General features: G+C 42.8%; 1 protein-coding gene across 1 annotated transcript in view; it reads left to right on the forward strand.

The window, feature by feature from the left end:
• Window positions 1-12,544: 12,544 nt before the first annotated feature.
• The window catches only part of adcy5 (adenylate cyclase 5), a 74,979-nt gene continuing 67,723 nt past the window's right edge, over window positions 12,545-19,800 (forward strand). Inside the window, exon 1 of the mRNA XM_061053091.1 lies at window positions 12,545-13,989. Within this exon, the coding sequence (XP_060909074.1) occupies window positions 13,054-13,989 (936 nt within the window). The 5' untranslated portion in view covers window positions 12,545-13,053. The remainder of the gene's footprint in view (window positions 13,990-19,800) is intronic.

A 19,800-nucleotide genomic window follows, 5' to 3' on the forward strand; every position in this document is an offset into this window, starting at 1 on the left:
TATCACGTTTCAATTCCTTAAATTGTCTGTATGTTGTATGACACAGAACCTTGAAAGCTCCTTTTCCATTTAACACAAGAGGCTTCAACTCCCAAATGTTAAATATCACCATGGAGTCAGTCATATGAGAACTTTTCGTTGATGAAACATTGTTACTGACATTTAAGAATTACAAAAGAGGACTGAGTTGGCTATTGACACATTTCAGCAGAATCAATCACACAAGTAACTTTCTCTTTTGCAACCATGTCAACAGAATAGTTCCATCAAATTATGACTATTATAAAGCTGAACAAAGCTGGCTCAAAGAGCAAAATTATCTAAGACACACGGTGGCTGAGTGTGACAAATTATTTGTGGGGCCCATATTAATATCAGGCATGTCCATGGACACTAGGCACCCCTCCAGTGTCATATATTGTTTTTGATATTTTATTTTATTATCTTGTTCAATCATACTGTTAGATATTCCTATACAAAGGCACTGTGATATTTTAGTTGGTACATTTGTGGGTCAAATTGAAGAAGTATCACACAGGCACTTTTGGGGCAGCTCTGGGCAGCACAGGGGTCTTGGATGCCATGCGTAGCTCAGTCGACCCAGTTGTCCGAGAGTGTGCAGCCACGCTGAGTTGATGTGTTTGTGTCTCTGTGTTTCAGACCGAAGTAAAAGAATAATCATAAAACCCATGCACGCTTGGTTCTTTGTGTACAAGTGTGCAACATATTACATGCCCAAAAGAAGATTATACACTCAGGGTGTGTGTGTGTGTGTGTGTGTGTGTGTGTGTGTGTGTGTGTGTGTGTGTGTGTGTGTGTGTGTGTGTGTGTGTGTGTGTGTGTGTGTGTGTGTTTGATTGCACATTTCCCAGGGAGACTTTAAAGGTCGTTTTCCACCAGAATGAGTCACGACGCTGCAGCGCTCATCATTTTCTCCTTTTTATGAAAGAGAAAAAATAACTTCACCGATGTGGACTGAATCTTCTGGAAATATCTGGAAAGCCTGAAGCTGTTCCGGACGTCACTTAATGGTTCATGCAGGTTTCATGATGTTAAGACATTGTCAACACATGAGTCATAAACAGGAGGAATCATAATGGATCACAAGTGATATTTGCAATCGTTTGTTACAAGAATGGGCTTTTGGATGCTTCAGAGTGGCACATTAAGCAGAACGACCTGTCATGCTTTAAACCTCATTCATTCACTGTAATTATTCCTGTTTGAATCGTAGCACACAAAGGGGGCAGTAACTTGAGGTCAGAAACTAGACTTAAGTGTTACCTGCATATATCTGTTTTTATTTCTAGGTTATAATTAGATGATGATTTTTGCCATGTGCACAGTTTTAGATGTATAAATTTAACTCTGAGAACTTTCTCCTCTGTCTTTTAGGGTTTTTTCATAGTTAATTTAAAGGGGTCATATTATGAAAAATCAACTTCTACAGTGTTTTTGAACATTTATTTGGGTATCCTGAGATTCTACTGACCCACAACATGTGAAATAAACCCACCCAGGCCTTTGTTTGTGGTCTGCATAAGTCTTACAACATCGAGAAAAATGCTCAGTTTCAAATTTGCTCAGCTTGTGATGTCACAGTGGGATTCTGCTAAAAACAAATACCCTCCCCTCCCCTGATATCTCCACCCATGGACTCCACCCCCAGCCCAGAAGAAAACGTTTGCACGGGTCGCCCATTTTCATTCTTGTTACAGAGGAGTGATGTCTACGGGGAAAACTCAGGGGGGGGGCTCACTGCATTTAAAGAGACACACACACCAAAACGGAGCGTTCTGAGAGAGCTGGTTTCTACAGGGTCACAAACCTCCTCTGGTGCTTGATTCATGTTATATTTTGACCACAGCACAGATGTTTCATTTAGACCACAGGGGACTGTTTGAAAAGGTGGAAGGGCTATAAGATGTCCTCTTTAAGTATTTATCAGAATACATAAAAAATAAATGTTCCCATTGTTTTCATTCTGCTGCATCATACTCTGACATTTTATTTGAATCATTTTATACAGCTTGTATTATATTCATATCAATGTACTTAGAGTTTTGAGGTTCAGCAGTGACTGCCTACATCTCAAACACAGTCACAGGGTTCATCGAGTCCAGCAATGCAATTTAAAAAAAAACTGCACCACAGTGCAGCTTACACTCTGTGTGCAGGTTTGTTGGCCTGAGTGGAAGCTTACTGTAAACTTTTCCCTAACTTTGCACATGTGGCAGCATGATGAGCCACAGGAGCAGATGTGAAATACTGTCCAAAAGCATCCAAACAGTCTTCTTGGGGGAGAAAACCTGCTAAGGACTTTTGTTTAATAGTTCACTTGGCTGCAGAAGTTCCCGCCCGTCTGTGTTAACAGAGGGGTTTCCTGAGGTTTTGGTTTTAAAAGAGGCTGCAGTAGCTTTTGTTTGTGAGGACTTCTTGATCTGTTCTGTGCACAGAGGTTGGATTGTCTCTGTACATGATGATGAACTGAAGCTGGACTTGAAATCACTACACTCACATCTGTCATGAGTTGTTCTTGTTTAGTGATGTATTTTCTTTAATTCATGGCTCCGATTTCATTTCCTGTTTTTTTATCTGGCCTCGTTTGCAGCACTTACTGTCCCGGGTTTGTTTGTGTTAGCATTAAATTACAGTTCACATCTAAGTATAAATTAACTTAAAGCAAACACACAGTCTTGATTTAGTTCGGTCATTTTTATTAAGTTTCTGGAATTGCAAAATAGCATTGCTTGTCTCTTATCCCTACTTACCTCTGTTTGTTCTTTTGTTCAGTTCCTCATGTGGTCCCATGCAGCTTAAAAGGAGCAAGCCCTTGACCCAGGATCTATGGACATGCATTAATGGAGAAATGTAAGAGTTGGGCTGATACACAGAGAGCGTGCCAGAGCTGTTGGGAGGGTTGATGCCTTGCTCAGAGGCACCTTGGCAGTACTGAGGAAGTGACATGGCACCTCTCCAAATTCCAAGCTTTGGTTTGAAGGGACTCAGACTTTGTCTGACAATAAAGTGCAATCGATCAATGTGAACACTAGTGTGACGATATGTAATTGTGGAAATGCTGTATTTTTTCAGGTACAGGCAGATCCCAGTCTCTCCTCCTCCAGTGGTTCAAACTGTAGTATTGTTGTTGCTGATAAGACGGTTATCCTGTTTTGATCAGAGTTATCAAACCATCCTGCTGCTTCTGGTCATCTCAGTAAGTTCCTCTCGTCTCTGACTCACTGTTTGCTATCTGTCAGGGGCCTGTATCAGAGAAGGTTCAACAGATTCTCAGGCTGTTTTTGAAACATCTACTACTTGAGTATGTACTGATTTCTCTGGCCAAAAATTCACCAGATCATCAGACCAGTCTTCTCACTGACTGTGTCCCACAATGCAAAGCACCAGGTCAAAGATTGAAAAGACGGACAGCAAGAGCTATCTTCCAGAGAAAATAAATACACAAAGCAAACAATTTAACCAGATATCGCAATCTCTCCTCCTCTGTATACCTATTGAAAACATTTTTTTTAATTGAAAATAATTAATTTAACTGATTATATAGGATTCTGTTAACGATGACTGATGACTCACATACTTTGCATTTCAGAAACTGATCGACGCCATTATTGTTTGCCTGGACGGTCTGCGAAAGAAATGGAAACCTTCATTTGATCTACTACGTCCCTGTGGTAGCAAGAGCCACACAGGGGTAATATCACTCACCTCATTAATTGTTCACCAGCACATGTTTATTTAGCAGTCAACAATACTTACACACTTAGTTTGATTTATTATATTATTATAACCACTATATAAGTTCCCCTGTTATCTCATTGTTTTAGGTCTCTTTTAGTTATATTAAGTTGTCCTCTTTTATAGGCCTAGTTCTTATAATTTGGTTTGTAAACTCGGTTTTCTATTTTTTGGTCAAATAAAAACCCACCTTTTCTTTGAACTTACTCCTGTCTCTTGTGCCTTACTGCTTGGTCCCTAACAATTGGTGGCAGTGTTGGGATCATTCAGTGAAAGACAGAGGATTATTTTATTCCTATTAATTTTTGGATGTTTTTTGTTTTGTTTTCTACCCAGTTCCCCCTGAAAAGAGGACAAATGCATTGTGGAAGGAACAAAGGAAGGCATGCCGGCACAGTGAATACCCAAGCCAGCGATGAAAAGGAAGACAATGGCGCTTCTGGGGTGATAGGAAGCACTGAGGGTGAAGGTAAGGAGCCAACTCTGTGATAGGGAGAGGCCAGGGAGGCTAAGCATAATGAACTGACTGCAAGGCAAGAACAGCGCTTTAAAGCACTTGAACATCAGTTTCAGCAGTTATAAGTTTAGGACAGAAGAACTCCAGTACCTGATCCTCAGTTTCCAGACTCTGACCTATCAAATGTGGAGACTCCATTGACTACCATGCACTATCCTTCCGCCCAAGCTAAGGCCTCTGCAGGTCCTTTTCACTCACACTATGAGCCCAGGTTGGATAAATTGTCTGACAATGACGACATTGAAAACTTCCTAGTCACATTTGAACGTATTGCTGTAGCATGCCCCTGGCAGAGAGCTGATTGGGGTTTTCACTTAATACCACTCCTTACTGGCAAGGCTAGAGGTGCTTATGTGCATATGGACATTGATGATTCTCTTAATTATGATGAATGTTGCTCAGTTTTGTGAAAGTTGCCCTCAGTGCCAAATAACATCTGTTAAAACACTCCCCAGAGCTCCACTTCAACCACTACCCATTATTGGCACCCCATTTGAGCGCCTTGGGATGGACATTGTTGGTCCTGTAGAGAGAAGCAAAGAAGCAAACCGTTATATGCTGGTTATAACAGACTATGCTACCAAGTATCCAGACGTCTTTCCACTAAAATCCATAAAGGCAAAAGCAGTTGCTCTATGTTTGGTACAATTCTTTTCAAAGGTGGGCTTCCCTTGTGAAATATTAACTGATCAGGGAACTAACTTTATGTCTACTCTGCTGAAACGGGTGTACCAGTTACTTGGTATCGGGAGCTTCAGGACCACATCATATTATCCTCAAAAGGATGAGCTAACAGAGCGCTTTAACCAGACCCTGAAAAAGATGCTCCGGAAGTTTGTAAACAACACTGGTACAGACTGGGATCAATGGCTGCCCTACCTCCTCTTTGTGTACAGAGAAGTACCCCAATCCTCCACTGGTTTCTCTCATTCTGAACTTGAAGTTTGGGGTCCGTTAGCACTGTTGAGAGAGATCTGGGAGGGGGGCGAGGGGAGGGTGAGATCTGTTAACGTAGTATCCTATGTCATCCAGATGAGAGCAGCTGGAGAAAATGGATCAGCTGGCCCAATCGCACGTGGCGGACACCCAGCGCCAACAGAAGTCCTGGTACGACAAGTCAGCCAGGCAGAGATCCTTCAACCCAGGACGGAAAGTGCTGGTGCTTAGTACCTAGTGATGACAACAAACTGTTGGCTAAATGGGAAGGACCGTTCCAAATCCTAAAGAAACTTGGGCCAACTAGTGAAAGTAAAATTAAGAGGACATGTTGAGGGGTGCCATGTTTTTGTATTTTTCAGTTGCATAGGTGGCTGCTGAGGCCCACACTTCAGTTAGCCTTTTATCGTTCAATTTTAAAAACCCATTTTTAAGATTTATTTTTGGGCTTTTTGTGCCTTTAATGGAGAGATAGGACAGTGGACAGAGTCAGAAATCAGGGAGAGAGAGTAGGGAATGACATGCAGGAAGGAAGCCACAGGTGGGATGTGAACCCGGGCCGCCCACTTGAGATGACAGCCTCCATACATGGGACGCGCACACTAACCACTGCGCCACTAGCACCCCTTAAAAAACATTAATATAGGACTTTATAATGAAATATGATAGTATATAAAAGTGGGCAGCAGCAGGGCGGCTCTCTATCTGGGCTGACATTGTGTCTACACAGTCCAGGGGTTTGTAAGTGAGTTAAGTTGAATGATCAATCCTTGATGTGAATTGGTGCAAAATACACAAATACAGAAGTTACATCTAAAAAAGAAAATACAGAAAGAGGACAAAAGAGTAAAATATAATCAGGAAATTATACTAGAAGGCCATAAATTAGTGCATAAGAATTGACCAAAATAAGTTCTAATGCTCAAATAGACCTCCGTTTATGTTCCCTGTGCGGGGCGGCTGTAGCTTATCTGACCTGATGAAACCAATATGGAGGTTAGGATGCAGCTGCTGTTTTACCTTAATGTAAACTGTAGGTTTAATGTATTTGTGTTGTTAAATTGATAACATGTGACACGTCCTGCTCTGCACTCTGCACTCTGTATACTTCACTCCTTTTTGTCCTTTGCCAGTCGATCACCTGATTAATGTCGTTTTTCATTAAAGGGCATTTAAACTCCACGCCTGCCTTGAATCAATCAGGCAATCAATGTATTAATCACAGAGCAGCAGGACATAACCGAATGAAAGCACAGAACAATGTGCACCGAGCTCATCCGCGAGATCATTTTCAAATTAAGATGCATTCCCAGAGGGAAGCTCGTTTATTGAACACTTTGTGATGGGGTGTAGTTTCCGAACTAGTCAAGACAAATATTGGTTTTATAATAAAAATAAAGTATTTCATGCTTCAAATCAATACTGTCGATCGGTAATGGGATAAAAGGAGTGGACCGTAACGTCAGCCAGCTGTATGTGAACTTCTCCACACAGACTGTCAAACAGCGTTGCGTTATAGCCAGCAAATATATTTGTATTATTTTTTAATTTCCTGATCTGATCAAATGATCCAAATTATCTGTGACTTAAATCTGTGATTATTTGACATAATACCTTAACTCAAATAAATGTACTATATGTGACTATGACTATACTGTAATACGCGGGTCGAATGTTTACTACAGCGCGTATAGTCCACCCCCCAAAGGCCCATTCTGAGCCAGGAAAAACCCTGCATACCAGGTATCAACACCAGGGCACTCACGCTCCAGTAGGGTACTTCACATAAATCTCTTAAAAGAGTGGGTGCAGAGACCTGAAAGAAAAACAAAAGTGCTGCTAATAAGAAGTGTGCTGGATGAAGAAGTGGATGAACAATACTTACTTCTCTCTAGTGACCTGGTAGACCATGATCTCAGTAACCTCTCAGACAGCCAAAGGCTTCAGGTAAGATCTCTCTGTAATTCAAATGTTTTCCAGGAGAATCCTGGGAGAACAAATATTGTTGAACATGACATTGTTGTTAGAGAAGGGGCTTCTGGGAGGAAGATTAAATTACAGGATCCCTGAGGGCCTGAGGAGGGAGTGTGACCTCATCGAGTGGTGTAAACTAGTGATGCTCGTACCAAAGAAGGATGGAAGCATAAGGTTCTGCACTGATTTCAGGTACCTGAATTCAATTTCTTAATTTGTTTCCTATCCAACACCAAGAATTGATGAACTGCTTGAAAGCCTTCAGGACACTATGGGGCCCTTTCCTGTTCACAGTAATGCCATTTGGGTTGCAAGGCGCTCCAGCAACTTTCCGGAGACTCATGGACCAGGTACTTTGTGATTTCTCTGGTTTTGCATGCAGCATATCTGGATGACATTGTCATTTACAGTAACACGTGGCAGGAACACCTGGAACACCTGCAAGCTGTCTTGGATCACCTTCATTCTGCCGGGCTGACTGTCAACCCATCAAAGTGTGTCTTTGCTGCTGCAGAGACAAGAGTACCTGGGCCATGTTATCGCGGTATCGAGCCGTGTTTACATGGACGGGGCGGCCTTGCGCATAAAGCTGTTTTAGTCAAGGACTAGAGAAAAGAAGAATAACATACTCACTGCTTATTTGGATGTCACGTAAGTGTCTTTGGATCATTCTGTGTTGATTTATGTTCAATGTGAAGCTATGAGTTAACCGAGTGTGCTAACATTAGCCTGCTAACAACAATGCAGGCCACAGGTAACTACAGCTCCAGCAAAGGACAATTTTGTCCGCCACTTGCTCTAAATGGTGCATTCTAATTGATAACTCCTTCGTTTGAACGCAAGTGGAGAGGAGTTGGAGGTGTGTCGCTGGAGGAGAGCAGAGGGTTCAGAACAGTGGAGGTGTGGCTAAACAGCAGTTTGTTTTGGTTTCATGCTGGTGCTCAAGGGGGCGACATCTACTGGATGAAAAAGTCACACGTTCAAGACAAGACGACTGTCAGGTATTTGTACAGGTATGTGATTTTCACGAGGCTGTTCTGAGGTCAGTGTATCTTTTGGTCCTTCGATTTTCCTTTCAGATACGGGTATTAAAAAAAAAACGAGATTTGATTTTCGTTTTAAAAATACAAAAATTTAAATACGAGGCGTTTTTCTTTTTCATGGTCAAAAAGGGAAGAGTGAAATTTAAAAAAGTATTCGATTTTCATTTACTATTTCAAATAACAAAAAATAAAATCACAAGAAAACAGAAATGGGAAAAAAGGCCTGTTTTTTCATATTCTGAGACCGGATCTTGTCATTTACAAGGCAATGAGGACGGTGCTGCTGTGTAGAAGAAACAGTACGGCGGTGCAATCTACCGTGACACATGGACATGGAGCAGTGCGTCTTTTTCCGAAACAATAAAAGAGTGTGTCTCACTTCGGTAAAGTTAGAAAGATATTCACAGATTCCACTTTCCCGGATCAATAACTCATTAGCAGAACATTGCTTTTACAAAACCGACACCTCTCTGAAATCACAGCAAGGTAGACTGCGAGCTACAACCGGATTTCACTCAAAACGAGAACGTCCTCCCCCGCGCTGGGGAACTTGCACTGGCTTTTACGCGAAGCCAGCTGGTGCTCGGTGCAGGGACCGTCTGCAAATTGCAACACCGAAAAAAAGATGCTACAAAGGTATTCAATAACTTCACCCAGGAGAGGTGTAGTTTCATCAAAATAATTTTACACATATGTGATCTCACGTTTTTTATTCTACATTTCTTAGACTGGAAAATATTTTTTAACAGCCTATAAATATCCTAATTTTCAATAAAATCCCCTTTGTAAGGTGTAGGGTGAAAAAAATCCCATCATGAATAAATGTCCTCCTCACACCTAAAATGTTTTATATCAACTGTACTATGGTGCCAGTTGAAAACAGCTTAAGAGTAAAACTGGAGCTAACTGGATTTAGATTTTCTGGGGAAATCAACCCTTTAAATAAATATAGTTTGCATTTCACAGAGCTAATTTGAATGGTAATGGAAAGAGGTGGGTGTGTGTGTGCTGTTGGACAAGTTCATCCAACATTCAGATGATGGCAGCAGAGTTCTGTGTCAGGTCAATAGAGAAAATTGTTTCCATGATAACCTTTGCTTTAGAAGTTTTTGTAATCTTACTGAATTCAGTTGATTTGATTGCATTAATGCAGTGGATGTCATGGTTTACTCTTGTTTTATTAGTTCATTCCTTGTTTTGTTGCTTACTTGTAATTTCCTGTCTAATTTGGTCATTTTCTCTATTAGTGTTGCTTGTTTCCCTGGTGTGTATTTTCAGTGTTTTATTTCCAAGTTCAGTTCCTTATGTTTTCCTGGTTTTTTTTGTTGCCATTTCACCCTCCGTTTTTCTCGTGTGTTTCTTTACTGTAATATTCTGAAGTTGAGTGTTTCCTATGATTACGCATTGATCTGTTCACTATGCCAGATCAACCTGACACGGCCTACATACAACTTTATCTCAATTTTCTCGATCAAAATACTGCCAAACCATGCTACTCCTACAAGATGCCATCTGATCTGTTTACTTTGCTTGTTTACATCCTGGTTGTAGAGCAGGGACAGCAGGCCCCAGACACATCAGGGAAACAACTCAGAAACTCTGGAAAAAATGAGGTGCCCGACTTACCAATTTTACGTCATATTCGTCATCACATGGGGGGCAAAATATATGAATGAGCAAAATATGGGGGGCAACTTTCCAAACTGAAATCACATGAACGCACTGAAGTTGGATGAACGACTTCCCAACTCGGAAAATGGGACCATCCGAGGAGCACATGAATGCAGCATAACTACGTATATGGCAGGAGGCTCAAGGCCCACCTCAGCTCCGCCTCTTTTCCTGTTTCTAGATCGCTCCAAGTTTAGACTGAGATAACATTTCTAATATGGCAACTGCCATTTAGGGCTTCATAATGCCTCTTCAGAAACCAATCAGTGATGTAACAGAAACTACTTCCATGTTTTATACAGTCTATGGTTCAAACCATTACGGAGACATCTCTCTGTTTTTTTTCCCCCAATAACAGTAAATTCCTTTCAAATCCCCCAGTTGCTCAAGGGATTGCATACTTGCATGCGATATTTATGACAGCTTATCAAGGACAAGGCTGAAAACTAGACATATGTAATGTTGACACAGTTTCTTCAAGGACAGAAACATTGTGATTTATTTTATCACACGATATCAGGTTCTCGTGACCAAAGTATCATGATAATATGCTATTGTTGGGTTTCTTATTTTTGGACATAATGTCAAAACAAAATGTTCTGGGACGGTTAGAAAAAGATCAATAACTCAATGGTTTCCTGAGTGACTCGGATTTTCTACATTATTAAGATTGTTTTTGTTAGTTTAATATGGTTACATATCTCTACCATCTCATATTATTCAACATGAATCCATTTAGGTTTGTGTGAGAGAGCATAGATAACGGGCAGCAGCAAGCAGTCATAAGACAAGCAGAGAAAATAAGCAACATGGCTTTAATCTAGATAAATTTGTATCTGATTTATATCTGAGTTCCCCTCTTCATACAGTAGGCACAGAGCTGAATGGAAGCTCCTGTTCTCTCTCTGAACACAGTTTCACACATGATGATTTCTAAAAGGGGGGACAAACTGAATTCAGCTGGAGGTGAGGCAGTCACAGCAGACACACGAGGCTGCTCGTCACATGCCTCTAAATTACCTTCATTAGCACACAGAGTCAACTTAAAGGAGACACGTTTCTTTTTATAGTATGGAAATGACCACTGACTGCCACCAAGTACAGTTGAAGACCCAAACAGTGGTCCAAAATGTCAGGAGTTAGTCTTTCTACCCCCTTCTCCTCAAGTGACAGGGCTCTTAGAAGCCTGATGAAATGTACAAGCCATTTCTGTAAAGCAAATAAAAAGAGGGTTTTTATGATTCAACCATTTAGTGAATATAATACAAAAACTTGTGATAAATATAATCTGCACTGTAATAAGATTAAGATTTACTTTATTGAAACCTGCTAAGGGCAAATTTCTGCTTTTACACTCAAGTCATGCAACACACACACACACACACACACACACAGCGATCTGGATTAGAAAGACCTACACAGTTGCAGAAACAGCACGTTGTGATTTTTGCTGAATGGGATGGAATTCATCACATAGGAATAAAGTTGAACCTTTTTTCACCTCCTGGAGACCCTCAAAAAACAGTCTGGGCCTACCTGTGTGACTTAAATATCCTAATGGATTTTACAGTCATATAAAATATATGGATGCATGTCCTCTTAGGGCTTCCGTAGAAAAGGTCTTAATGGTTTTGTGCTTTTTTTTCTTTTGCTGAAAGGTGCAAATATATAGCCCTACTCCTTTATCTTTTGTATGCTTTCATCTGGGACATTAGGCTATGTTGCTTATGGGGCAGAACAGATCAGAAAATCTGATCCCAGTCCCACTAAAATTATTCTGAGAGGACAGAAAGGTTTCTTTTAAATGTTTTCTTGTTGGACAAGGAACTCCCAGATTTCTGAGAGGAGAGCTCGATTGGAAATGGGCGCCGATGGAGGACTGCAGCTCACCAAAGGAGGTGTGTGCGTGTGACTTTATGGGGGTGTGTGAGGATCATCCAGCTGTGCGAATAGACCCGCCCATTCATCGAAAGCACCCCTTGGGGTCGCGCAGCCCCTGCCTATATAGATTGACAGGCCGGTTGTCCAATGAAAACGCGTCAAAGCATGACTCACCCCTTCTCCTTCTCCAATGGCAGCGCAGCGGAGAGGCGGCCTGCAGGAAGCACACTTGGTTGAATGGCCACTGAAGCAGTGATCAGCGGTAAATATGTTGTGATGCCACGCTCCGAACAGACACCGAGCGGAGCATCACACCGAGGTCGCGGGAGCACGATGTGGCACCGGGGGGCACACTTTGTGAAATGATACCGCTGTGTTTGGGTGGATTGGCTGACGCGCGGAGTCTGGCTGCGAATCAAATCAGGAGTCGCTCTCTGGGGGATTGAACAGTGATGGACAGCTGTTGGACTTCGATCCCTTGCAGAGGTTGACGATATATTGACCGTTGCCGCTTCTACCATGGACCAAGGAGCTGCTTTTTGCAACTGGCAGGGGGGGATTAAGAGGAGGAGAAGGAACGGCTGAGTTTTCTTCCTCCGCTCCCATCAGCCATCGCACAGTGAGTGCGAGGTTCGTGATGATGCTTCTTTGCGAAACGTGAGGCTCCCACCGCCGTGCAGGCTCCAACACAGGTGCATTTGGGATGAATACGCTCCATCAACATGGGATTTACCTTTTTCTTTTTTCCCGACAACTCCCATTTTTTTTTTTGTGTTGCCCTCAAATCGCAAAACCACTCGAGCAGGAAACATGTCCGCAGATGTAATTGATGATGGTGCGCTGTGATCTGTGGGGACGAGTCGAGTTGTGTAATTGCTTTATATCATCTCTCCATGGATGGCTATTAATTGGGCCCAATGATGTAGAGCCAAGTCCACCTGGATATAACGTTCCCTCCTCACGTGGTGAAAGTGTCTCCCCTGTGATTTTTGCACAATTGTTTCTAATCCCAGATCGTCTCACCGCTCCTGGTTATTGCTTTGGGTATTCTCATCTCGGTTTTTAAATATAACAGAATTGGTTTTTGCCTCTTGCAGTGTGAAATTAAACCGTGATTGTTTGTGTTTTTTTTGGATTTCAAGTGTCCAGGATGTGAGAATCAACTCATAGCAGACATTTTATGAGCCCTAAATAGTTTTCCGGACATTGTTTTTCAGTGGATTAAACTTTCTCTGCAGAGTTATTTTCTTCTGCTTCTGCCTCCTGTTATCCGCTATGTCCAGATCAAACAGTGTCAGCCCACCCGGAATCGGTGCGCCCGGGCTGAGGGGAGGTACCGAGCACAGATCAGCTTGGGGAGAGTCTGAGTCCGTGGCCAACGGGTGCCCATACTCGGCCAGATCCCCTCGCAAGAAGCTCACTCGGGCCAACAGTAGGTGGAGGGACGAGGATGATCTGGACCACCGGCAGCCCGGCAAAGACTCCACCGCCGTCAGCAGGGTCAGCTTCAGGTCCCGGTCAGCTTGGCAGGACCATGGCAAGGAGAGCCGAGACAACAAACGCTCGTCCCCGAAGCGTCCAGACGGGGAGATGAGACCCAAGTCCGTGGAGCTGGGTCTGGACGAGCGGAGAGCCAAGCCGAGGAGCGACGAGGAGGAGGTCATGCCCGAAGTGAACTTTTCTTTGGTGGCGTGCTGCACCAGCGTCATGCACATTTTCAAATCCAAGAAATTCCAGTCGGAGAAGTTGGAGCGGCTCTACCAGCGCTACTTTTTCCGCCTAAACCAGAGCAGTCTGACTATGCTCATGGCCATGCTGGTGCTGGTCTTCACGGTCATGCTGGGCTTCCACTGCTCCAGTGGCACCGGGAAGCCGAGCATCACGTACGCGGTGGTGTTCTCCGTGACCATCTTCCTCACACTCGTGCTCATGGTGGTCTGCAACAGGAACGCGTTTCACCAGGACCATATGTGGATCGTGTGCTACGTGGTCATCCTGGTGGTGCTCGTGATCCAGGTGATCGGAGTGCTGCTTGTGCAGCCCAGAAGTGCCTCAGAGGGGATTTGGTGGACTGTGTTCTTCATCCATGTCATCTACACTCTACTGCCCGTCAGGATGCGCGCGGCAGTCATCACTGGAGTTATTCTTTCTGCCATTCATGTGGCTGTTTCTTCGATGTTAAACGGAGTGGACAGCTTTGTATGGAAACAGGTATGTAGAGAAATGTTTTTTGAATGTAAAATCTTCTAATTACCCGCGCAGATAACTTGGATTCGACGCTTTCACTGTGCGCAAAAACGCACAGCAGAACTTGGCTATTCCCCTTTAAGCTTTCTCCTGCTGCTACTCATTTTCCCTGTGAAATAGGATAACAAGCAGTTGCTCTAATGAACGTGTTAATAAGTACCCTGTACTTTTAGCAGACCCATTAAGCAGTGCAGTGATGTAGCTGGAAAATAGTTTCTCATATGTTCACAGTCTCTAGGGCCAAGATGGAAAAAGGCACTATCGCCACAACTTCACGCATGGTGAGTTACTTCTACAAGCATATAATGTCACATCTTGTGCATACATGAAAGTGAAAACACCAAAACAAAGACTACTTGGAGACAGATTTGTGAGGGAGTTGTATGCAGCCACAAAGAGACATAATGATGAAAGGGATGTTTGGAACTTGTTCCAAGTTTAAACACTTCAGATGTTGTCTGCAACATTGTTTGAAGCATTCGATGCCCTTTAAAGTAACCAAACAGATCTTTGAAAGTTTTTATTTTGGGGCTTTTTATGCCTTTTATTTGAAAAACAGGACAGTGGACAGAGTCAGAAATTGTGGAGAGAGAAAGAGAGTGGGAATGACATGCAGGAAAGGAGCCACAGGTCAGATTCGAACCCAGGCCGCCTACCTAGAGGACCGCAGTCTCCGTACATGGGGCGTGTGCACTAACTACTAGGCTACTGGCTGAGAAGAGTTAACAAGAGAAGAAGCTGGCCAGAGCAGATTGGGAATTTGGGAGAGTAAAAAAAAAGGTGCTGGTAGAAGCCCCATCAGGTGTGATCATCTCCTGAGGAAGATGTAGGGCATTGTTGCACAAAATAAATTGAGTTATTTCTTCTTTTTTTTTTTTAATTATCAGTTTGTCAAGTTGGATGCACACTCTTTAAACAAACCTGAAACAACTTCTATGACAATTTCAGAGTATAAAATCTTGGTTTTACACATTCAAGGAATTTGTCTTTTTGTTTTGGGGCATAAAAAAAACAAAGATAATATAATACTATCAAGAAACCTTAATACACGCAAGAAGATCAAATCTAAAATATGCATAGCATCTTTCTTCTATTAATTTTTAACTTGAGCTTGTAATATGCAGACAAACACTTGGCCATACTGTTGGTTACCATGGAAACTGTATCAGCTGGCTTGTTCCTCTTAAGGCGTGCAGACGAGATAACCACAGTTTTTGCTCCATTGCATGTTTACAAACTAGTCAGATTGTCTTGTGCAGATAAAGTTAGCTGTTGTGTTTGTCTTTGGAAAATATCCAATATGTTTGAGCTGCAGTAAAGAGCTCTTAACTGGTTTTCAAACAGGAAGAAATTCAAACAGATGCCTCTATATGACCTACAAAAGCCACAGCAAAGATGACCAATGAACGATACGTGTGACTGCAGAATGATTTACATATCTACACAAGGGATCAGCAAAGAAATGAGAGGAATCGCTTTGTCACCAGGGGGCGCAAAAACAGACGCAAACCAAAAGTTCATTACAGGAGCTTAAAAGATGACCAACAGTGGCGATTCTAGAGTCTGTTGGGGCCCGAGGCAGAATTTTAAAGGGGCCCTCCAACCAGTGTTCAACACCTTTATGTTTTAAATAATAGTAACTATTATCAGCGTTTACAGGGGGACTTTATCCTTCTTTTTTTCTGGTGTGAGAAATGTAAGTAATGATGCAGCGTCCACTCCCAGACGGATAATTCCTTTTTCTTTGGTCACTTTGACAAAACGTAGGTTCTCACAGACTTTAAGACATGTGCAGTCAGAGGGACGGCTTTCAGACGGGGCCTTCTTAGGGAGGTTTCCAACTTTCATCACAATATCTGCACATTTTCAGCCACTGCTGTGCTTAACTTTGTCAGCCCTCGGGGGCCCTTTACTGGCCTGAGGCCCCCAAGCAGTTGCCTGCCTTGCTTGTTGACAAGCAACGCCTCTGATGACCACGAGTGATTAAAATGTTCTATTATAGTATTTCTCCTCAGGACTCAAGACCCAGAGGATGTTTTTTTGAAATGTGTGGTTCATGCAATCTGTAAGAAACAGCTTAGATATTCTGCTAATTAAATTCTACTCTCAGCCTTTTAAAGTTGGCTTTGCAGCACACTTCTAACCACGGAAATGTACTATAGTAAGTACTGATTATGAACTGCTGTAAAATGCATGAAATCTAAGCTGATTTGGAGAACAAAAGGGTGTTTGCTCTTGGCTTTGGAAAGACCCATTTCAGGTGGTTTGTTTTACTCCATTAGGACGTGTAATAAGCTTAGAGTCCAGGGTTTCAGGGGATATTGTTTCAATGTGCTGCTGAGCTACATTTTTCCTCATATAATCCGAATATCGCTGGTAGATTTTTACAACCGCCCCAATATTACTTTGCAAGCCTTTCTTTTGGGCTGGTGGACTCAGTGTGTAATAAAAGGCGTTCACACAAATGGGTTTAAAACATTAGTTAAGAGTACGCTTGATTGCATTGTCTGCTGAGTACTACATCTCAGGATTATTAACCCTGAACTGTGCGCTGTGTCGTGTTTTCTGTGTGTTTTTGTGTAACACAGTAGCTCCTCACTCCGGTTGCATTATTTTGGCTGTTTATTTAATTAACTGTTTTTTTTTTTTTTTATCTCTCTCTCTCACAACATAGCTCCTCTAGATTCTTTTTATGTAGACGTCAGAATGAGAAAGTAGTTCCCTTTTGTTTATGTCTGAGCATCTAAGGAACTCCCCATAATGAGATGGTTCACACACTCTTTTGCTGCAAGCACCACCTACTTTCCTGGGAGCTCTTGAGCTCTCCTAGGCTCCTCAAGATCGTCGGTTGACGGCTTGCCAGAACAACCCCCACCCCACCACTACCCCCTCCCCACCGGATTGTGGGTTGGCGGCCTGCCAGAACAACCCCCCCACACACACACCCCCTCCCCTCCCCACTGGATTGCTGATGGACGGTCTACCTCCCCCCACCCCCTTGCTCTCTATCCCTCTTCCTGCGTCTTATCCCATCTCTCCCCCTATCCCTTTCCAAGCCCGGTGCAGTCTAGGCCTGTGAAGGCTGTTTCATCATGAGCCGGGGATCCAGCCGAAGATTTCTGCCTTTTAATAAGGCAATTTTTTCTTACCACTGTAACTTTTGCTGCTTTGCTAAAGTGCTCATGATGGATAGACCGGGTCTTTGTAACATAGCAATAAGTAAGGTCTTTTACCTGCTTTTTGTAACATAGCAATAAGTAAGGTCTTTTACCTGCTTTTTGTAACATAGCAATAAGTAAGGTCTTTTACCTGCTTCTTGTGTCTCGAGATAACACTTGTTATGAGTTGACGCTATACAAATAAAAATTGATTGATTGAATTGAAGTATGAATGCATGTGCGGTTATGAACTCTGTTTTACTTTTGGTCCCATACTGCAAGATCACAAAGAGAACAACATGCAAACAACAAGTGACTCTCCCTTTCCTTGGTTGATCTGATGTTCAGCTGTAATCTGTTTTGACATAAAGTTGATAAAGTGATGGGACATACGATAAGGAGTCTTGATTTTGTGTTTTATTTTGAGGTTGACCAGATGCTCTATGAGTCCCGTTGTCTGACTTCCTTGATCTGATCTGTTCTGATGTGAGCTTGCGGGCTCCGTCGGCGCATATCTGGAGCGGAGCTAAGCGTAAAGGGTGCTTCTGGTACGCGCCGGAGACAGATCGGGGCGCGTGCAGCAGAAACACGAGCGTTGACTAGAGAGGGCATGATAAGTTCTGGAGTGCACAGCGCGGATGTAACGTGGCAAACGAGGAATCTGCGTAATCTGCCAGTAGCAGTGTCCCTTGACAGCTGCATCAGAGCAAGCTACCATTCAACTTTAAATGTAACTTACAGTTTCTAGGCTCCTTATGTTATTACTTTAGATATTTGACTGAGTTGAAATCAATTACTTGAAATTGAATCCTGGGATACGTTGGGCCACTAAAGATGCACCAGATGGATCCTCCGTGGTCGGGGATGCATTTGTCAGCCGCGTTTGAATGAGCTGTTGAAATGAGGCAGCCTTTGTCGCGCCGCTGTGACGTCATCAGTCTTCAAAGGTGCCCTTCGAAGGATGCAGTCAGTGAATTGGGACACAGCCACTTGACTGTGCGATCACCTTTCATGTCAGCAGCACATAAAGCTGATGAATGATCTGAACGTGCTGGTTGACCAATGTGACTACTTCGGGATCATTCAGTGCAGATTTCTGCATCATAGTGCATCATTGAATACAATGAAAGTTCCTTCTTTATGCCTCACTGCTTTGTGAACTCCTACTCCCACTGTCCCGAGTAATCCCTCTTGTTGACCAATTTGCTCGCCATTTCCTGACTGTATCATAACCTGGTGCTGGTTGATGAACGTTGTGAGGATTACTTGCTTGTTTTTTGTCCTCCCATCTCATCTATCCTGCAGGTCCCAACATCATGAAACACATCAACAACTAAAAGACCTGCTGGTGCAAAAAAAAGCATAAGCATCAAACAAGCCAAAATGATTTAAAGTGCCTGAAGGGCGTTCAGGGGCGCTGCTTGTCAACAGGCAAGGCAGGCACTGAGGGCTGACAAACTCAAACCAAAGCAGTGCCCCCAAAATGTGCAAATTTCAGAATAAAGGAAACCTCCCTTAGGGGGCCCCATCTGACAGCACTCACTCTTGTTGCCCTGCTATGTGTTGCATGTATTATCTGTCTACAGGAGAGAGAAAAGAAACAGGGAAAAAAAGAGGAGTAATCGTCAGGACACCGGCAGACATGATGGTGATGACCGCTTGTTGTAGGGCCCCCCAAATGATTTTTGCCTATAGGGCCCCAACAGACTCTAGAATCGCCACTGAGGACGTTGCAAGCTCGGGTAAAGTGGCCGTGGATCCTTTACTGTTATTCACATTGGAGCTGACTTGTCCACATTTGGAGGTTGAATTCACAAGGCCTTCTCACAAGAATAATGGCCGTTAACGTTTCAGGATAATGCTCATACTCTTTTGAGAGGCTACATTCTTACATATAGATTTATATTCTTTATTCCTGTACACTTCTGCTGTTTCATATTATGGGTAGTTAGTCTAATTTTAAATGTTTACAGAGGTAAAGAATGTGTTGACCACCGGAAAAAGGATGTAGGATTTAACTTTTTTTCCGCATCCTTGTGTTTCTTTTGCGATTCTCATGTTTGGTTATCTAAGCAGAAAGCAGTCTGATAGTTTAGTTTCTCTGCGTGAATGGCATGTGACCCTGCATCTATTTGTATTTTCTGCTGAAGCCACATTGTCATTGGATGTGTTGATGTGAGCGCGTGGGAACGAGCTGTTGTATTTGTTGTTCTTCGCTCACCATACTGTTGGTTTTTAAGAATATGTGTCCTCCCCTGTTTACATAGGACCCCGCTCGTCTCTCAGTGCGACCACCGCTGTTTATGTGAGATCCCAAGATAATGCACTTTCTTATGCTTGAACTCAACTCCAAGGAATACGCTGAGTTTTCTCAAGTCTGTAAGAAATGCAATGTTGGGCGAACCCGGTAACCTTTGCTAATGTTTGCCTGAAGGTCTGAAGCGGACATCACGTCAGTGCAAAAAGTGGGATGAGTTTTTGTTTACACTTAAGACAGGTGTCTGTTTGGAGATACTTTACTGGGACTCTGTAAAAGTTTGCAGCTAATTTTACTTTTATGACTGATGTCATGTCTGATGAAGGGCGAGGGCCCAAAACGTTAAATGTGGTGATTATT

The sequence above is a fragment of the Labrus mixtus genome, chromosome 13 (assembly GCF_963584025.1).
Source record: "Labrus mixtus chromosome 13, fLabMix1.1, whole genome shotgun sequence".
NCBI classification, from domain to species: Eukaryota; Metazoa; Chordata; class Actinopteri; order Labriformes; family Labridae; genus Labrus; species Labrus mixtus.